Raw genomic sequence first — 16,322 nt, 5'->3', positions numbered from 1 at the left:
ACTTCAGGTAGTGTCTCCAGATTTCTCCACTGTGACGTTATTGTTTCTTCCTTTGGAATAAATAAGTGACTTGTGGGGAGTTAGGAGATAATCTGAGACTGTGTAAATGTTCTCTTTCTCATGTTTTCCCCGTTTGTTTTAGTGTCCACTGCTGATTTTCTTGCTTGTGACAGTTTTTATTATGGTGACTGCCAAATGACTTTTGATCTTTAAAATATGATCTCATTGTACTTTTAATCGTCACCCAGCAAACTAAATCTAAAACTTGGCTTAAGTGAGCTATTGGATTATAGAATCTTTTGTGTGCCTTTGCTAAATTTCTCAGTAAATCTGGACAATTGGGACTTGGATAAAGTTTTCCTAAATGATGCACTGGCCTCTTGTAGGGTCACCATGTGACATTCTGCCCACCAGCGGTTGCATATGAACTCTGTCCTTGTCTACCTCGCTACTATTCACTGCAAGCTTTCCTTTCTATGTGCAGTTTGAAGCTGTTTGTCAAAACATACAGAACTAGCGCCTTAGAGGTTTCAGAAATGTGAGTTTCCTTTGAGGATATTAGGATTCTTTTTTTTTTTGCTTTGTCATACTGCAGTTTTAGAAATGGGAATTGTATGATACTGACTAGATGTTTTCCATTTTTTAAGGGCTATTTCCTGTCACACTTTTTGACAAATGAGATTGCTTCAGAAATACATGAGATTTTCAGCCCTTGTAAGAATAGTAAATGTTTTTCTCATTGTACTTTTTATATTCATACAAATACAATGTTTTGTTCTGGTAAAATAAATGTGTTTAATGTGGGATTATAGCATTCTGATTAAAAGAAAAATAATTTAGGCCCTGTTCTTTGCCCTGTGTAAGTGGAAAAACATCTGGAAAATGTTTGCCGTTCAGACACAGGCCAAATTGGAAAGATACTGATGTTACTTTCATTAAGTACCCGTGAAGAATAATCAAGATGGAATTTTTGAATGAATAGTTTGGTTTGAGATTTAATTTTACATATTTATCTCCTTGGTTCCAATAACCGTGGATATGAGAGATGGGATTTTGAGAACTAAGTGTGAGTTTGGGGGCAGAAGCCCTTTATGAATTAAATGTATATGTGCATGATAGGTGTCCTTTTGGAAATCAGGTATATTGGTTTTTCATCAGTACCATTTTCTTTTTTCAAGCAGCAGTGACTGGGACCTGCTGATAAAGCCTTTGCTCAGAGGCACAGATCCCAGAGTTCTTAAAGCCTTTTCCAACCATAATAAGTGAAACTAATTTTTGATGTTTGACATTTATAAACCTATGAAACCAATGGGGCAGCATCAGTATTGAGAAAAATGAAGCCAAAAGTAGAACCATGTCTGAGAATAGGCCTTGAAAACAGTTCTTAAAAAAAAAAAACCACACACACACACACACACAAAAAACGGTATTCCAAAATAAGACTGTTAGTGTGCTCCTGTTGTGATACAGCAAGAACATAGTTTTCCAGAATCATATTCCCTTAAATTAATGATGGCATTAAGATGTGTAGAATCTGGTTTGGGGGGATGTCTCAGTCACGTTCACATGTTTGAAGCCTAGATTATGCCGTCGTCTTTGGTTTTGTCATGTAATGTGATTGAGACTGTCCCTCCTGTTGATTAAATACTTTGTTAAAAGTCTTGGGGGAGAGATGAAGTAGAAACATATACTTGGGTTTGTGTCATACTGATGAAACTGTTCTAATTTGAAATATGTGTGTGTGTGTATGTGTATAAAATACACATTCAAGTATTTGAGTGTATTTGTGGCTTGTTAAACTCAGACTTGGTTTGATGTACATTCCATTCATTGATAATGATCATTGAAAATGCCACGCTTTGGTACTTTTTTTCTTATACATTATGTTTGTTTAAATCATACCAATTTATAGAAAACGATAGAAACAAATATTTTAAGATTAAGTGCTAAGGTCTAGATTTAACGAAGGAAGCAGATTTAACTAAAAATTTTAATAAAAATAAATTTTTTATTTTATTTAATAAAGTTTTTATTTTATTTAATAAAGTTTTTATTTTATTTAGTAAATTAATTTTTTATTGTAAATAGAGTGCTTAAATTTTTGGATTTTAAAATACAGGTAAGTTAATAATGTTAGTTAATAATGTTAAAGTAGTAACTGCTTACTACCGATTACTTAGATTGAACCTCACATAAAAGGGGATTTCTCTCTAGGCATCTTCATGTTAGCCTGCTATAGATAAAAACCAACTTGGTTTGGCAGCAGAACAGTGAGTTTCTGCCATCCAAAGCATCATACCTATTGCTTAGGTTGATTTCAGTTATACCTATATAGTGTGATGGCAGAAATGAATGGGGAAAGAGAGGTTGCCTATGAATTTCATTTGAGCTTTTTTATGCCCTTAAAGATTATGCTTTTTCTGTAAGTAGCTGAAACAGGATGGTCTTTGAAGGCAGAGTAAACCTGACTCCTTGAAAACACCAGAACTTCATGTTGTAACATTATAACAGTTTTGCACAAGCTACAAAGAGTAATCATATTGATTTTTGATGATTTGCAAGGCATTTAATATAATATTTACATCTCAGATCCTGTGGTTATAATGCGCTGCCATCTCTGCTGAATCTAAAACCCTTTGATTTAGAGTCATGATACGATAAAATTTTTCATATTTGAAAGCTCGTTTTTTGAACTTATAAAAAAGGAACTAAGGCAATGACTTCAGCCCTTAGTGCTGTTGAGCTTAATATTATTGAGAATATAACCACGGTGTATCAAAAGTAGAAATGATAAACATATCTCATTTTAATGGTACCTTCTTTATAGATGTAAGTGTTGTACTGCCAGAATGAATTGTGCCAGAAATTGAATTTTAATTTTATTATAAATGAAGTAGACTGCTTAGATTTTTGGATTTCAAAATACAGGTGAAGTTAGTAATGTTGAAGTAGTAATAGTTTGTCAATATTTCAAGAAGGTAGGAATGGCCATTAAAAAAATAAAGTTTGAATTGATTGAGTTGTAATTTATAACTAAGTGAATTAAATGCTTTCTAAATTTGGGCAGACTGTGAATTTGTAGCCTAAGCTCTGTAAAGCAATTGTGGAGAACATCTAAAGGCATTCTCCTAGAAGAGGACTTTATATGTACATTTGAGGAGACAGATTTTTCATTTTATATTAACATCTGAGAAGTAGTCCTTTCTCAAAAGTGCTGTGGATGCTGTAGCACTTGCTCTAGTATTCAGGACTTTTCCAGTCAGTTTATTGTTAGCTTTTGGTTCCCTTGAGAAAGGGTTTGACTACAATTCTTCCTTTTCATTTCAGTTATTAGTTTTATGTAGATGTAAGTGCTGTTATCTTGATGGAAAAGGAGCTTGAAGTCCCCTCCCCCTGGGAAAAAAAAAAAAAAAGCCCTTCCCAAATAATACAATTTTGATCAGAGTACCTGGAGTGTTATTGTGTCTGGAGTTCAAAACATTTGCTTAAATTTTGAACTAGAGATGTTCTCAAACCTAAGTTTAAAGTTACTTCTAGTCAGGGCCATTATGTTTGCATCAAGAAAATAACTGAAAAAAACTGAATTGCAAGACAATATTATAGTGAAGCAGATCTTTATTCTGTAATCCAGAAGACAAAATCGTATTCTGTTTTTGTGAATACTTTGTGTAGAAATGTCTTGACAGCCACGTTTCTGAGGTAAAACGGTTTGCTCAGATACGAAGCTGAACGGTGTATTCCAATTAGCTGTTCTAACAATTTACCACTGGAACCTGTGACCCTGTGGAAAGGTTGCAGATCTTTTCTGTTGTCTTAATTGTGATTTCTAGCCACTGAAGATTGGGTAAACATAGTAAAAAATGCATTAAGTATTTATATGTATTTTAAGGGTTTAAATTTAATATCTCCATTTGAATATTTTATTTTTATGGAAAGGAAGTTATTTCATTGCTAGTATCAGGGATGTGTATGACGAATATAATGTAGGTTTTGCTGTAAAAGCAAATGGTTGTTTTTTGTTTAAATGATTATTTCATACAGAGTCATCTAATGTCTGCACTCTGGCAAAATATATTTTATGTCTCTCTTTCAAATTTTATTACTGTGCCTTCTGTCCCTTACTTTTTCTTTTGTTTGCTTGTTTATTATTACTCTTTCCAGTAAAGCAGTAGAGTTTAGGAGACCATTTTCTTTTTGATATATTTCACTGATCAGCAATGAGAAAGAATATAGGAGACCATTTTCTTTTTGGTGTATTTCACTAATCAGCAATGAGAAAGAATATAGGACACTGGGGAGGGAAAAAACCTCTCACCAAATAGGCTTGTGTTGATCAGGAGCTAATTCACCACCTAAGGAATGTGGGAAGTCTGCCTTTGGGAAGGGTATGTGTGTCTATTGAGGATCATCTAGAACTCGCTCTCATTCATTAACTTTGGTCATCTTTCAGTGCTTTTTAATTTAAAAGTTACTCTGTGTATCATTTTGTATTCCGCACATTATCTAGGGGGCTTTTAAAGGGCTATTTTAATTCTTTGAAGCCTTGTTCTCCTTAGTTTTTACAGGTAATTCAGTTATTACATGTAGATCAACAATTGGCACAATGTATGGAAAATAAGCTGTGACTTCCCAAGTAAGAGAGGGCCTGAATGAATTTCTTTACATCTAGTTTAAAGATATGTTTGTTCCCATACAAAATTGTGCACAGCCGTGACATTGCAGCATTTTAACATCAGAAAAATAAGGCTGGTGTTCAGTGATGGTTTTTTTTCTCTCAGGTTTTTAGGTGTGCTTATTCAAATCTCATTACATTGAGGATGTTTTCTTTTAACCTTTGGGGTATGATTGGGTGATCACCTCAAATGGTGTTCCTTATGCTCTCTTTTAATTATGTTTATCTGTGCTTTTAACTAACCTTAAAAAAAGATTTCAGATGTTACAAGTCTAATTAAAGAGACAGACAAAGCACAGTTTATACTGTAGATTTTTTCTGCAGTTCAATTAATCAGCATGTTTTCTCTTTTAATTAAAACCATTTTAGTAAATTAAAGCCCACAGCAAAACACATATATAATTTGTTTGTAATTAGCTCTTAATTGGTGGTAGTTGAAGCTTAGCACCCTTGGTTTCTTTCTTCATGATTGCCATTTTATTAGCAGCCAGTCATTAATTAATCTTTTTCTAATTAGCTTATAAAACTGTTGATGGCACATTATTGTAAATGTGATTTTAAGTTCAAAGCTTGTTAATAGGCTTTCTTACTTAGAAGAACAGAGATAAAGAAATTGCTGAAAACAGTACTACAGTTCTTTAAAAAACTGTCTTTCTTATGGGGGCTGTGTAAAGCATCTAACAGCTTATGGTTAATTTTTTAATGCTTTTTTCCCCTTATGAATGGCATAAGTTGCTTGAATATAAACGTCTGTATCCAGGAGTAATTTCAACAGTAGAACATCATCTTCTCCCTCCTTTGGAATACTGTAATCCACATATAATTTGAAGCCTTAATAGTCATCATTAAAACAGGTGTTATGTAAATGATTTCACTATGAAATCAGAGTATATGAATCATATATGCACATATACACACATATATGAATGATATGTGGATATACACATATAAAAGATATTTGTATATATATCTATTTGATGTGTTTTAAAAACAGGATTTGTTGGGTTATGCTTTGAAATAAAGTGATAGGAGTTGTAGGTATAAAAATAAATGATAGCTGTGTATACGATCGTACATACATATAGATATATGTAGTATACAAACGTGCAAACATATGCAAACCTGTGCATGCACATTTTAAGATGACAGTGAAGTTAGGTTATTTCTTAGGACAGAAAATGATTTGATTTAAAGAAGGAGTTAAGTGACTGGATATGGCCTAGCTTATTTGCTTCACCAGGGCTTTGGCATCTCAGGTGTGACCATGGAGGGAAAGGTACCAGTTCAAATGTAGATGTCTTGAATTTACTAGAGCACATACCATATTAAATTGTGGTTTGAGTGAAACCCATTGGTCACATTATATTCTTTGTTGAAATATACCACCAGTTTCTTAAAACTCCTTCACTGCAAGGCATTCTGAGCTGTTTTTTAAAAATCAATATTAATGCAGAGTTTCGAAAGTTATTTTTTAAAAACACAGTGTTACCAGTCATTGGAAGTGCTTTTTCTTATTTGCTTCTTGAACTTTATATGTTATTTCAACTTTGGCTATTTCTTTGCTTGTTTTTTGGAAGGCATTTCATGATGCCATGCAAGAGACACTAGAAAGGGATAGCTGACAAGGAAAAAATTAAAAATTGGATAAAAAGTAAATGAATAATGTCATATTACTAAAAAGATGAGAGGCTAATTTGTGCCGACTTTTTGCTAATTTTGTTCAAGCCTCAAAATGAGGAGCTGTCACCCGTTCTGTGTAGCACTGATGACAGTGCCAATGATCCATGAAATAAGCTGCCGCTGGCTTTGTTCTGATAAGAATGAACAAATCTGCACAATGTTCGGCTCCCAGAATCTCATTTTCATACTTGCATGCAGGCTAAAAGAAATAAGCTGTTTGCAGGCTTGATTAATCAGACATTGGAGGGGTTTTTGTCTCTTTGATCTCTTTCGTCTCCTAGGTAACTTGCTTGACATTAATGTTGAGCTTGAGTAAAGACAATCAAGAATTGTCGACCAAACTGATATAAAAATTAAAGACCTTAACACTTTAAGTACTCCAGTAATGGTTCCGCTTTACTTCAGAAAACATCTGTTTTCATTTAATTAAAGAACAAAAGAGAATGGCATAAATATTTTTCATAGAGACCTATTATTCCATAAAAAGTTAAAGTATGATAATTGGTATTTTTAAATAAGTGCCTTGAAAGTGTTCAAAAGGGAGGAAAACTTTATAAATCTGTTACAAGCTAGTAATTTTGAGATGAGTAAAATATACTCTGAAACAGATAAGAAATTTACAGTTATGCTAGATTAAGCGGTTTGAATCAGATACTTCAAATGATTATCAGCAAACTTTATAATGACAAGATTTTGCAAGAAAAACTAACTTTATTTTGAAGTTTGTCTTTTAAAAATCTGTACTGTGTTACAAGGATGTGCCATTATATCTATTTGACAACCCAATATGATTTACACACGCTAAACCTGTAAAATTGAAAGGAATTAAAAAAATGTCGCCGTGCATTTGCTTGAGGTTATGCAGACGCTTTTACAAATCTTCCAAGTGGCTGTAAAGATGAATGCCTCAAGGGTCCAGCCAGGGCCCTGCTTTTCCAACCAGCTAAAGCCCTTATCTTAAATCCAAGCAAAGTACCATTAATCTTTTTGAAAGACCTTTTATGGCTTTTAATATATCCCAAATTAGAACATTTTACACCCTTGGTTCCTGAAATATGGTGATAAAAAGCCTTTAGAGCTTAATTTTCCTTACTGCATGCTCTGACCAATTTGCAGTTCTTTGTGATAATGTTTAGACACCTTAATTAAAATGCAGCAAAATATTGGACGTTCTATATGGAAAATGCTGATGCTTTGGCTACACATACAAGAAATTTTGTATATATTTTATTCATTTAAAAAAATTTCTTTCCACGTTGTGTTGCTATAGTTATCTGATGACCCAAAACCATTTTTTAAATATTAAACCATTGACCAAGCTTTTGTGATGTTTACATTGAGCATGAAGATGCATTTTTCTTTTTATGGAAGTGGAAGGGGGATTCTTTTCGGCCTATTTTATTTGTTTGTAATACTGCAGCACAGCACGATATTCTTTTATATTCTGGAACCCAGGTTAGTCATCTTGACTGGGAAACTGCGTTTCTTCTCAACTGCCTCTTTCATAGAAGGTCTTATTATCCTTTTATATTTTCAGATATTTTTTCTTTCTCCACAGAAATAAGTGAGACACATTCATTTTAATTATATGAAGGACACAAAAAGGCTATGAGTTTTCATCATTACAAGCTAAAAGATTTCTTTCTGTAGAAAATACATAGACCAGGTTTGTTTAGTGTTTTATCAGCTGAAGAACATTTTATTTAACCTAAGCCAAGGTAAAATATAGTTAGAAAATATACCTTTTATAGGATCAGGTCTGTTTGAAAGTGTTTCCTATGTACCTAGTTGTTTATTATATTTATTAAGCTCACACAATGATGGAGCCCTCTCATGTGAATGGCTGCTTATTAATACGTTCTAATGAATTATTTTTAACGAGCATATACTGTATTAAGGAACATATGCTGTTAAGTATTTACTGTGATGCTAGTTGTGCTGGATTTGGCCTTAGCATTGCTGGAGCACTAAAAGCTTTTACATTCTTAGAGTACATGACATGTCGAGGTGAAGAGTCTATTGAAGTCAGATGACTGCATGCCCAGACATAGGGAGCTGCTCTTTGGCTTGGTTTGGCTGTCCTAACCAGGACAGCCATGTTGGGAAATTCCAATGAGAAAAATATAAGCTATGTCTTAATTGACAACAGTTTTAAAAAATAATTTTCTCACATTGTTAATGGTACATGGCAAATATGGTTCAGATCATTTTTGTTTCTTACAGTATAGTCTCAGTTGAAATATAAGAGAAGCTAGCTGAGTGGGTCATTTTTGGTGGGTGGTTTTGGCAAAACTGAATTTGCATTTGATAGGAATGGAGTTAATGGAAAAAATATAGATTTTTCTGTTTTACGTTTTGGCGACGGGGAAGAGGAAAGAGACTGAATTATCCACTTGAATGTGGAGAGACCTATATGCATCTTAAACACAAGTAGCCAGCTATGATTTACAGCAGAAGAGAGTTTATTAGGTATATTTACTGCTCCCTTCATAGCCTGCTGTACCTCCACATTTCCCAGCCCCCTTGTTTCGGAGCCACCTGAGTAGTTCTGACCAGTGGGCTCTGAGCAGAAATGATTTGTGTCACTGCCGAACTAAAGCATCGAAGAGCCATCGTGAGGCCCTCCAGCTCTTGTTCTGCCATAATAGTCCTGAAAGCCACATGTTGAGACGCTGGCATCACAGGTTAGAGGAGAGTCCTGCCCATCCACAGGAACTTAAAATGAGACAAGAAATAGAAGTTAGCTAGTGAGATTTGGATATTTGTTGGATACTGCAAGGTTGACTAGCCTAACTAGTTGATAGGTGTTAACTTGATTTTTTTTTTTTACATGTATGACAAATGGATAGTTTTTCAGCGGATAGGAACTTCATCTTAATGATAAATTATGCCACAGCCTCCTTCCAGAGTTTCATTTTCTCCTGGGATGATGATGATACAGGCTTTTGATTCTTAACCTTTTTTTATTTGGTTGACTTACGTGAACTTTTCTACAATAAAGAACTGGAAATTTTGAAAAGAGAACCAAAAGAACAAAGCCAATACTAAAGCAGTCAAATGTAACTGCCAACTCCTTCTCCCCAGCCCCACAGTTTGAAAACAACCCGTTTCACTCAGTGCTCTACCTCCAGCACCTAGAACAGTGCCTGGCAAAATTATGCATTTATGCCTTTGTAAAATTTGTTGAATGAATGTTATTCCTTTGAAAAAGAGGAGGACGACAGTAGCACTGCTAAATATGGGTTTGAGTTTTGGGAAGACACCGAGGTTGGTCTGCTTTACAATGGATCATCCTTTCTTCGGCGCCTTTCCTGTTGATGTTGACCAATTCGGCACCGTAGTTCAATTGTCAGCTTCCTTCCATTTGTCTACGTTCTTTATATATATGTTCTTAACTGTACTGAAAAATCAAATCTATTTTTGCCCTCATTTATAAACTACAGACAGTGCTTGATTACTACTTGTCGATTTCATCCTAAAGGAAACTGTTCTCCAAGATTAAGCTGAAAGACATGTCAAGCGTGCCAAACCTTGCTCTCCTAAGTTTGCTTCTTCCCTTACACGTGTGCTCTTAACCTCCTGCCATGCCTTACTATTGGCAAGCAGATCCCTAGAACTTAGGCTTTAACCTGTTGACTTTAGAGTGGCTTCTAGGTCATTTCTTCTTTTTTGCAAGTCTGCCTGTCTACTAATATGTATCAAGTGAGTACAAGGGATAGAAAAGGCAAGAAACACCAAAGAGGTACTTCGTTTTTATTGTTTAATCTGGGTTCTTAATGGGTACTCTTGAGCTGTCCGCATTGGTGGGCATTTTAAAACTAAGAGCACACTAAAAGTAGAAGCTATCATCACAATGCTTATCCTGGAGATGCTTGCTGGGGAACAGCTCTGCAGCCAGAGCGCTGTGCAGGGCAGAGTGTAAAACTGAAAGCTGGAGAGCTGGAGAAACAAGGACTGTTTTAGGTTGAGTTAAAGAAGACTTCTGGGATGGGGGGATTTCACGGTGAATGGATCTTGTAGGACTGGCAGGTGGGTGTAAGGGGGGCACACATAGAGGGCCCTGCACGGGGGACACTTAAGTACTGTGGTCCTGGTGCTCAGCCTTTTCACCTTAGCACCCCTGATATTCTTTTTTCTCTCAGTGGATTAAAAGCTGTTACCCATCATACAAAGTGCATTTATGAAGTAGTAATTAGCTTTCCCATGTTTTATTAATCACATCTGTGACTGCCAATCAGAGCTTCTGATCAGCATGAGATAACTGGTGTGACCATACTGAGTTGCTGTAATTCTAGCCCAGAGCAAAGAAACTTGATGTCTCTGTCAGTGTCTGCAGCCTTATCAGGGGTAAATTCCTGTTCAGCCTACTGCAATGCTGAAATAGCTTGAAGATCCTCATTACTACCTTTGTGGACCCTCGAGGGGCCTCAGTTTGAGAAGGATTTCCATCTAGGGTAAAGGGTCTATTGGGAGTCACAGGAGATACGGGTCCTATCTTTGTATTCATTATACTTTGAGAGGGAATGAACATAGAATTTCTAATTTCTAGACATGGCTTTCTTACCCACAAGTTCTCAATTATTTGTATAAGTGTAATTACTGTATTAGCTGGAATATTTATTTTCACTTTTTTTTTCTCCTTTGTAATTCTTAGCTTGGTGTAAAAATTGCCAAAGCAGTTGCCTGCCACAACTTTGTGAAAGCCAAAAAGGAGGTTGAAAATTCACAGGCTGCCCGAAAAAAGAAGAAACTTGCATGGGGGTGAGTTTACTTAAGATTTTTAGTAGTAAATCTCCTGACTTCATAGAAATTCTGCTAATATATTTTGTGATCTAGTTCGTGTATAACTGTTACTCATTTTACATTTTTTTCTTCGTTGAATGTTTATCAGATTATAAATATAGAGGCATTTCTTCATCCTGTTTAATGTTTATTTTGTAATCATTGGAGTATGTGAAAAATTTTTGTTTGTTTTGCTTTGGTCTCTAAGTAAACATGTTCAGCAAAGTATTTTTTTTTTTTAAGAAATAAATTGAGATTTGTATGTTCTTCATTTTAGGTTTGAAGCAAAGAAGAGATGGGAAACCAAAAGCAACATGGGATACATGTAACTTGCCAGAGTGCTTCAAGACATTTGTAGACTCAAATGCTCAATTTACTGAATGTTTTCCTGCCTATGTTAATATGTCAGAAAATTGATAGCACTAAGACAAAAATAAGCATAAAATTTGGGATTTTGATTATCAGCTCTTTTCAGTCTTTCTTTAAGGACTTTGTCCTATTGAAGTGAATAAAATGAAGCATTCTGTTATTTGTATAAGAAATGTAAGAAAAAAATATAGAAAGAAGAGGATAGGATTTTGTTTATTTGTATGGATGGACCCTCGGTATAAAATCACTTTTGGCGCTTTCCATTCATTTGGTTTAGCACAGCCAGTGAGCTTCTCGTACTTTCTTTTTTTTTTTTTTTTTTTTTTGAGACAGAGCCTCGCTTGCTCTGTCACCCAGGCTAGAGTGCAGTAGCACGATCTTGGCTCACTGCAACCACTGCTTCCTGGGTTCAAGTGATTCTCATGCCTCAGCCTCCTGAGTAGCTGGGATTATGGGCAAATGCCACCACACCTGGCTAATTTTTTTTTTTTTTTTTTGTATTTTTAGTAGAGACAGAGTTTTGCTGTGTTGGTCAGGCTGGTCTTGAACTCCTGGCCTCATATGATTCACCTGCCTCTGCCTCCCAAAGTTCTGGGAGTACAGGCATGAGCTACCATGCTGCCGTTGTATTTTCTTATCTGTACCCAGTGTAACTACACGTTTACTGGAACTGCGTTTTTAAGACTGACAGTTGTTTATAATGGATTAGTCGTAAGTGCCAAAAAGTCTCAGTTGATATTATCTTTACAAATGACTTGACCTTAATGTTATAAAAGTAGTTACTGTTTTTTTAATTGGAGGCAGACTTGATATTTCAGAATTGCATAGTAAAAGCAATTTGTTAATTTTTGTGTACTTTCAGATAAACTATTACAATAAAGAAAGGAGCAGAATGTAGTATTTGGAAGATGATTTAAATTCAGCAACGCCTAAAAATGTCTTCCTAAGTATTTTTCTCAGCCATGTCATTCTTTAAATTATGAGATGGTTCTTAGAAGAGAAAATGGTGTAATTGTATTAAACAGACAATTATAACTCAAGATAATATAACTTTGAACCTTCTAAGAACTGATTTGTTTGGTTTTCCTCCCGTTCCCCTTTCCTCCTTAAAAGATTGAATGAATTAATGAGCAGAAAGAGAGGATTGGTAACGTGGGAAATCGTTTTCATTAGATGTACATTTCCTGGTTCTGACAGGAAAGGGGCTCCGGAAAATCATAAAACAAGCAGGTGAACAAGACCAGGTGTGTCAGCACCTCCCTGCTCAGTGCCCAGCAGAGGTAAAGAACCACTCAGCATGGTTTTCGTCAGTTCACCTCTTCTGTCGTTGTCAGAGGTTTCCTACCTGTCTGATATAAACTTTCTCTGGGTTGATAATATAAATTCAGAAACATGTAAAATGAATCATGATTATATTACTGTTATTTTTAGACTTAAAATAGTAACAAAATTTTATTTATGGTGGCACATTTAATGGCTTTTTTTTCTATGTTCTGGAATAAGAGAATACCTAGCTACTATTAAAGCATCCAAAAATCATATCTTGCTTTCATTTAGTTGAGAAAAGCCAGCATAGAGAAAGCAAAGTTTTAGAATATTATGTGTCATACTAATTCAGTATCCAGACCAAATGTTGGAAAGTCTTATTTTATGATTTAATATCCCTTGTTCCATTTTACAGATATGATCATGTAAAACTTACCTGCAATATTCATTTCAAACTGCTAAATTAGGTAAATACAGACTTTTAGTATAGAAACCTTTCCTCTAAAAATCCATTATGGGGGAAATATTCACTATACAATCCAGTGGTTTTGTCTGAAATCCTAAAAATGTTATTTTTGAGCAGGCGAGTGGTATAGATATTCTCACATTTGGGGCCCCGATATGGGCATTTCCGTTTGACTTCAGTCTCATTTTTTTTTTTTTCTGTTTCTACTCCTTAGAGCATTTAGTGACCCCTGCAGGCATGTTGCACTTCCCATACGGAGGCCTTGCCAGAGTGGCCTCCTGTAGGGTCTGACTTGGGATCCTGTCCAGCCAAGGAAGCCCTTCTTCAGCCTGCTCCAGTGCCCGCAGTTGCCCCCTCAGCATCCCCTCGGGGTTCTCATGTAGATGGGAACATTTTAACTACGCGGAAGGCAGGCATTTCAGCAGAATTAAGTGTAGCGGGGGCTCATCTAATAAAGGAAGCCACTTCTCCCAAGTTGTCACTCCTTTCTGGGCATGGGTTGTGGAAAGCTCTAAAACGTTATGTATAGCAGAAGAAGGGGTTGGAGGGAAGATTTGTGGGGACAGGTTGTCTTGGATTGGCCCTGATGACATGTCATTTGAGAGCAGTTTTATTTTATCCTTTCTAATAGGAATTAGGTATTTTACTCCTAGAAACATTATTCCTTGAGTACGCATGCTGCTCAAAGGATGTAGTCATTTGTCCACTCCATTCTAGTCACAGCAAAATAAGGATTCTTTTTGGATCAGTAATAACTTTGGTTCCTAAAACTTTAATATGTGCATTTACTACCACCAGAATGCCTGAGTTAGCTCAGTAATGTAAACGTCAGTTATTGTTAACTGAGATTAATATGTTTCAGGCCGTTGGTATGGCATTAATGTAACTATGATTTACTATTTAAGTACTTTAGGCTAAAACATCTTACTAAAGAACAGTAATTTTGAGCTTTACAGCACTGGTTCTGAGAAGGGGAAGTTGGCAGTGCATTCTTGTTTGGGAGCCCTCAGGATGTTTCTGATTTTCAGCAGAACATTCTATGTCTTTCACCGAAAGGAGAGATTGAATATATAATCTTAGGTTTGCTATAATTAGTTCTGATGACAGAGTTAAATACCTCAGCCAAGACTGTAAATCAGTACATAAACAGGTTTCTGCAACTGATCATAAATCTCAAACTCCATATTTTAAACACTTATTTTTTTAGGCTGACAGATAAGGGAGCAGCAGGCTAAGGATAGGAATAAAATGTTATCTGAACTTTTAAGTCACAACTTAGAACTCACATTAAAATCTTCTGATTTTCTTTATACCTTTTGTCTAAAATATTATCTTTTAGCTTATTAATAACTTTAATAAGACAAGTTTGAATTTAATTCTCAAAAAATGAAGATATAATTTATAAAATGTCCAAATTTTTGTTAAGACATTACTTTTTAAGAAATGTGTGTCTTGCTAAATATAAAACATATTGTATGAGGTTGTTGTTTAAACAAAATGAGAGTTGTACATTATTTTTTAAGAGATGATAAAGTTTGAGGAGGCAAGCCGATGTTATGTCAGATCTCATTTTGAAGTTAGTGAAACCTAGTCTAATCCAGAACCAACTGAATCCAAGTTTTCCATTTTGGCAGAAGTTGCTTTTATTTTTAGTATCTGGCAGAGCAACAAATGCTTTGCATGTCAATTTAATATTTTTTCCTGCCAACTGTTTATTCATTGGCTTAAAATTTACACTCTACTAAAGTCTTAGCTCTGACTTTCATGAAACAAATAGTAATATTTGGACAAAATATGTACATGAAAATCTTTTTCCAGAACCAAATGTAGATTGGTATTTGTGACATCAGTGCCTTCTAGCATGGTGACGGGTCGAAAAATACTTTGAAAAGTTGAAGGCTGTGTAAACCCACGGCAGTGCATCTCAAGTGATTTTTATTATGAGGTAATCAGAGTATCTAGGTTTTCAAATTTAAATTAGTGGGTGACTTTATGCTAGAAAGTAGAATATGTGTTAGAATAAGTTTATCAATATATATTCTTGGCCTTTGTAGGATACTGAGACAATAAGGTCCATTTTTCATTTTTGAGGTTGGGGAGCTCTGCAGATTTTGATAAAATGTGTAGAACTGCATTCTTTAATCTTTATTATTTCATCCTCCCTCCACACTGCTTGCTTTAAAAGAAAAAAATACCTACACACATTTTCTAGTGTTACTGCTGTAATCAGCATAGACTTCCTGGGAAGGGATTCTTGCCTTCAGTAAAGGACATGACAGCATGTGGCCAATGGAGATTGCCACGAGGAAACCTGGAAAGGCATTGAACCATTTTGTGCTACTGTTAAAATGAGGTGTGTTGTCTCTTTATTATCTCATACTCAATAGTGAGTATTCTGGAGGTGTCTGTTCCCTTTCTGGAATTTCTTCAAATACAGCGATGCTTCAGAGTAGCTTCCTGCCACATTGGCTTTCATGATCTTAATCCCTGGAACACAGCTATAGGCTTCTGGGAGACAGTTTATTAAATGCCATGCAGAATGCTATGTTTTTAGATGTGCATGTAAAATCAAGAATTAGCTGAGGAATATCTTTTTATTAGTAGTAGTAGTAACTCATTTTTAGATTCAAGTAAAGTTTGTTTTCCAGGTGAGATGACATTTTTAAGAAATTGAATTTAAGTATGTGCTTTTATATCCGGACCAGGTTTCTCAAGGAAGCAGAATACAAGGGAATGAAAGGGGAAGGGAGGGTAGTGCCCAAGAGAAACCTCGGCTCCTAAGTGCTCCCCTGCCAGGTTTCCCCCGTGCCTGCCCACTGGCACCATCCTGGCAGCTCCAGCCCACACCCCCTCCTGGACCCTGGGCTGCCTCTTGCTGAATAGCTGCAGGGGGCCTGCTATGTGACAGGTATGGAATGAGGTAATCTTTTTCCACCTCTAATTTCTGAAGGGTGTGTCTGTCCAGTTTTTACTTGTTCATTGAACTTAAAGCCTTAGGAACCAACAGCTACAGTGCAAGCTGTAATTATTGATGTCTGTTTCATATTCATCTGTAAGTTCTGGCATTTGATCAAGAAGTCAATATAT

At 35.5% G+C, this 16,322-nt stretch overlaps 1 protein-coding gene across 3 annotated transcripts in view; it reads left to right on the top strand.

Moving 5' to 3' along the window:
* FAM204A (family with sequence similarity 204 member A) overlaps positions 1-12,571 on the top strand; it is a 32,549-nt gene extending 19,978 nt beyond the window's left edge. For all 3 annotated transcript variants that reach the window (XM_004050171.5, XM_063710538.1, XM_019035451.4), the window contains 2 exons: positions 11,007-11,113; positions 11,412-12,571. In XM_004050171.5, coding sequence (XP_004050219.2) covers positions 11,007-11,113; positions 11,412-11,463 — 159 coding nt within the window. In that variant the 3' untranslated portion in view covers positions 11,464-12,571. The remainder of the gene's footprint in view (positions 1-11,006; positions 11,114-11,411) is intronic.
* Positions 12,572-16,322: the final 3,751 nt, after the last annotated feature.

The sequence above is a fragment of the Gorilla gorilla genome, chromosome 8 (assembly GCF_029281585.2).
Source record: "Gorilla gorilla gorilla isolate KB3781 chromosome 8, NHGRI_mGorGor1-v2.1_pri, whole genome shotgun sequence".
Taxonomy (NCBI): domain Eukaryota; kingdom Metazoa; phylum Chordata; class Mammalia; order Primates; family Hominidae; genus Gorilla; species Gorilla gorilla.
The sequence above is the reverse complement of the archived record's forward strand: the minus strand, read 5'-3'. Positions and strand labels throughout refer to the sequence as shown.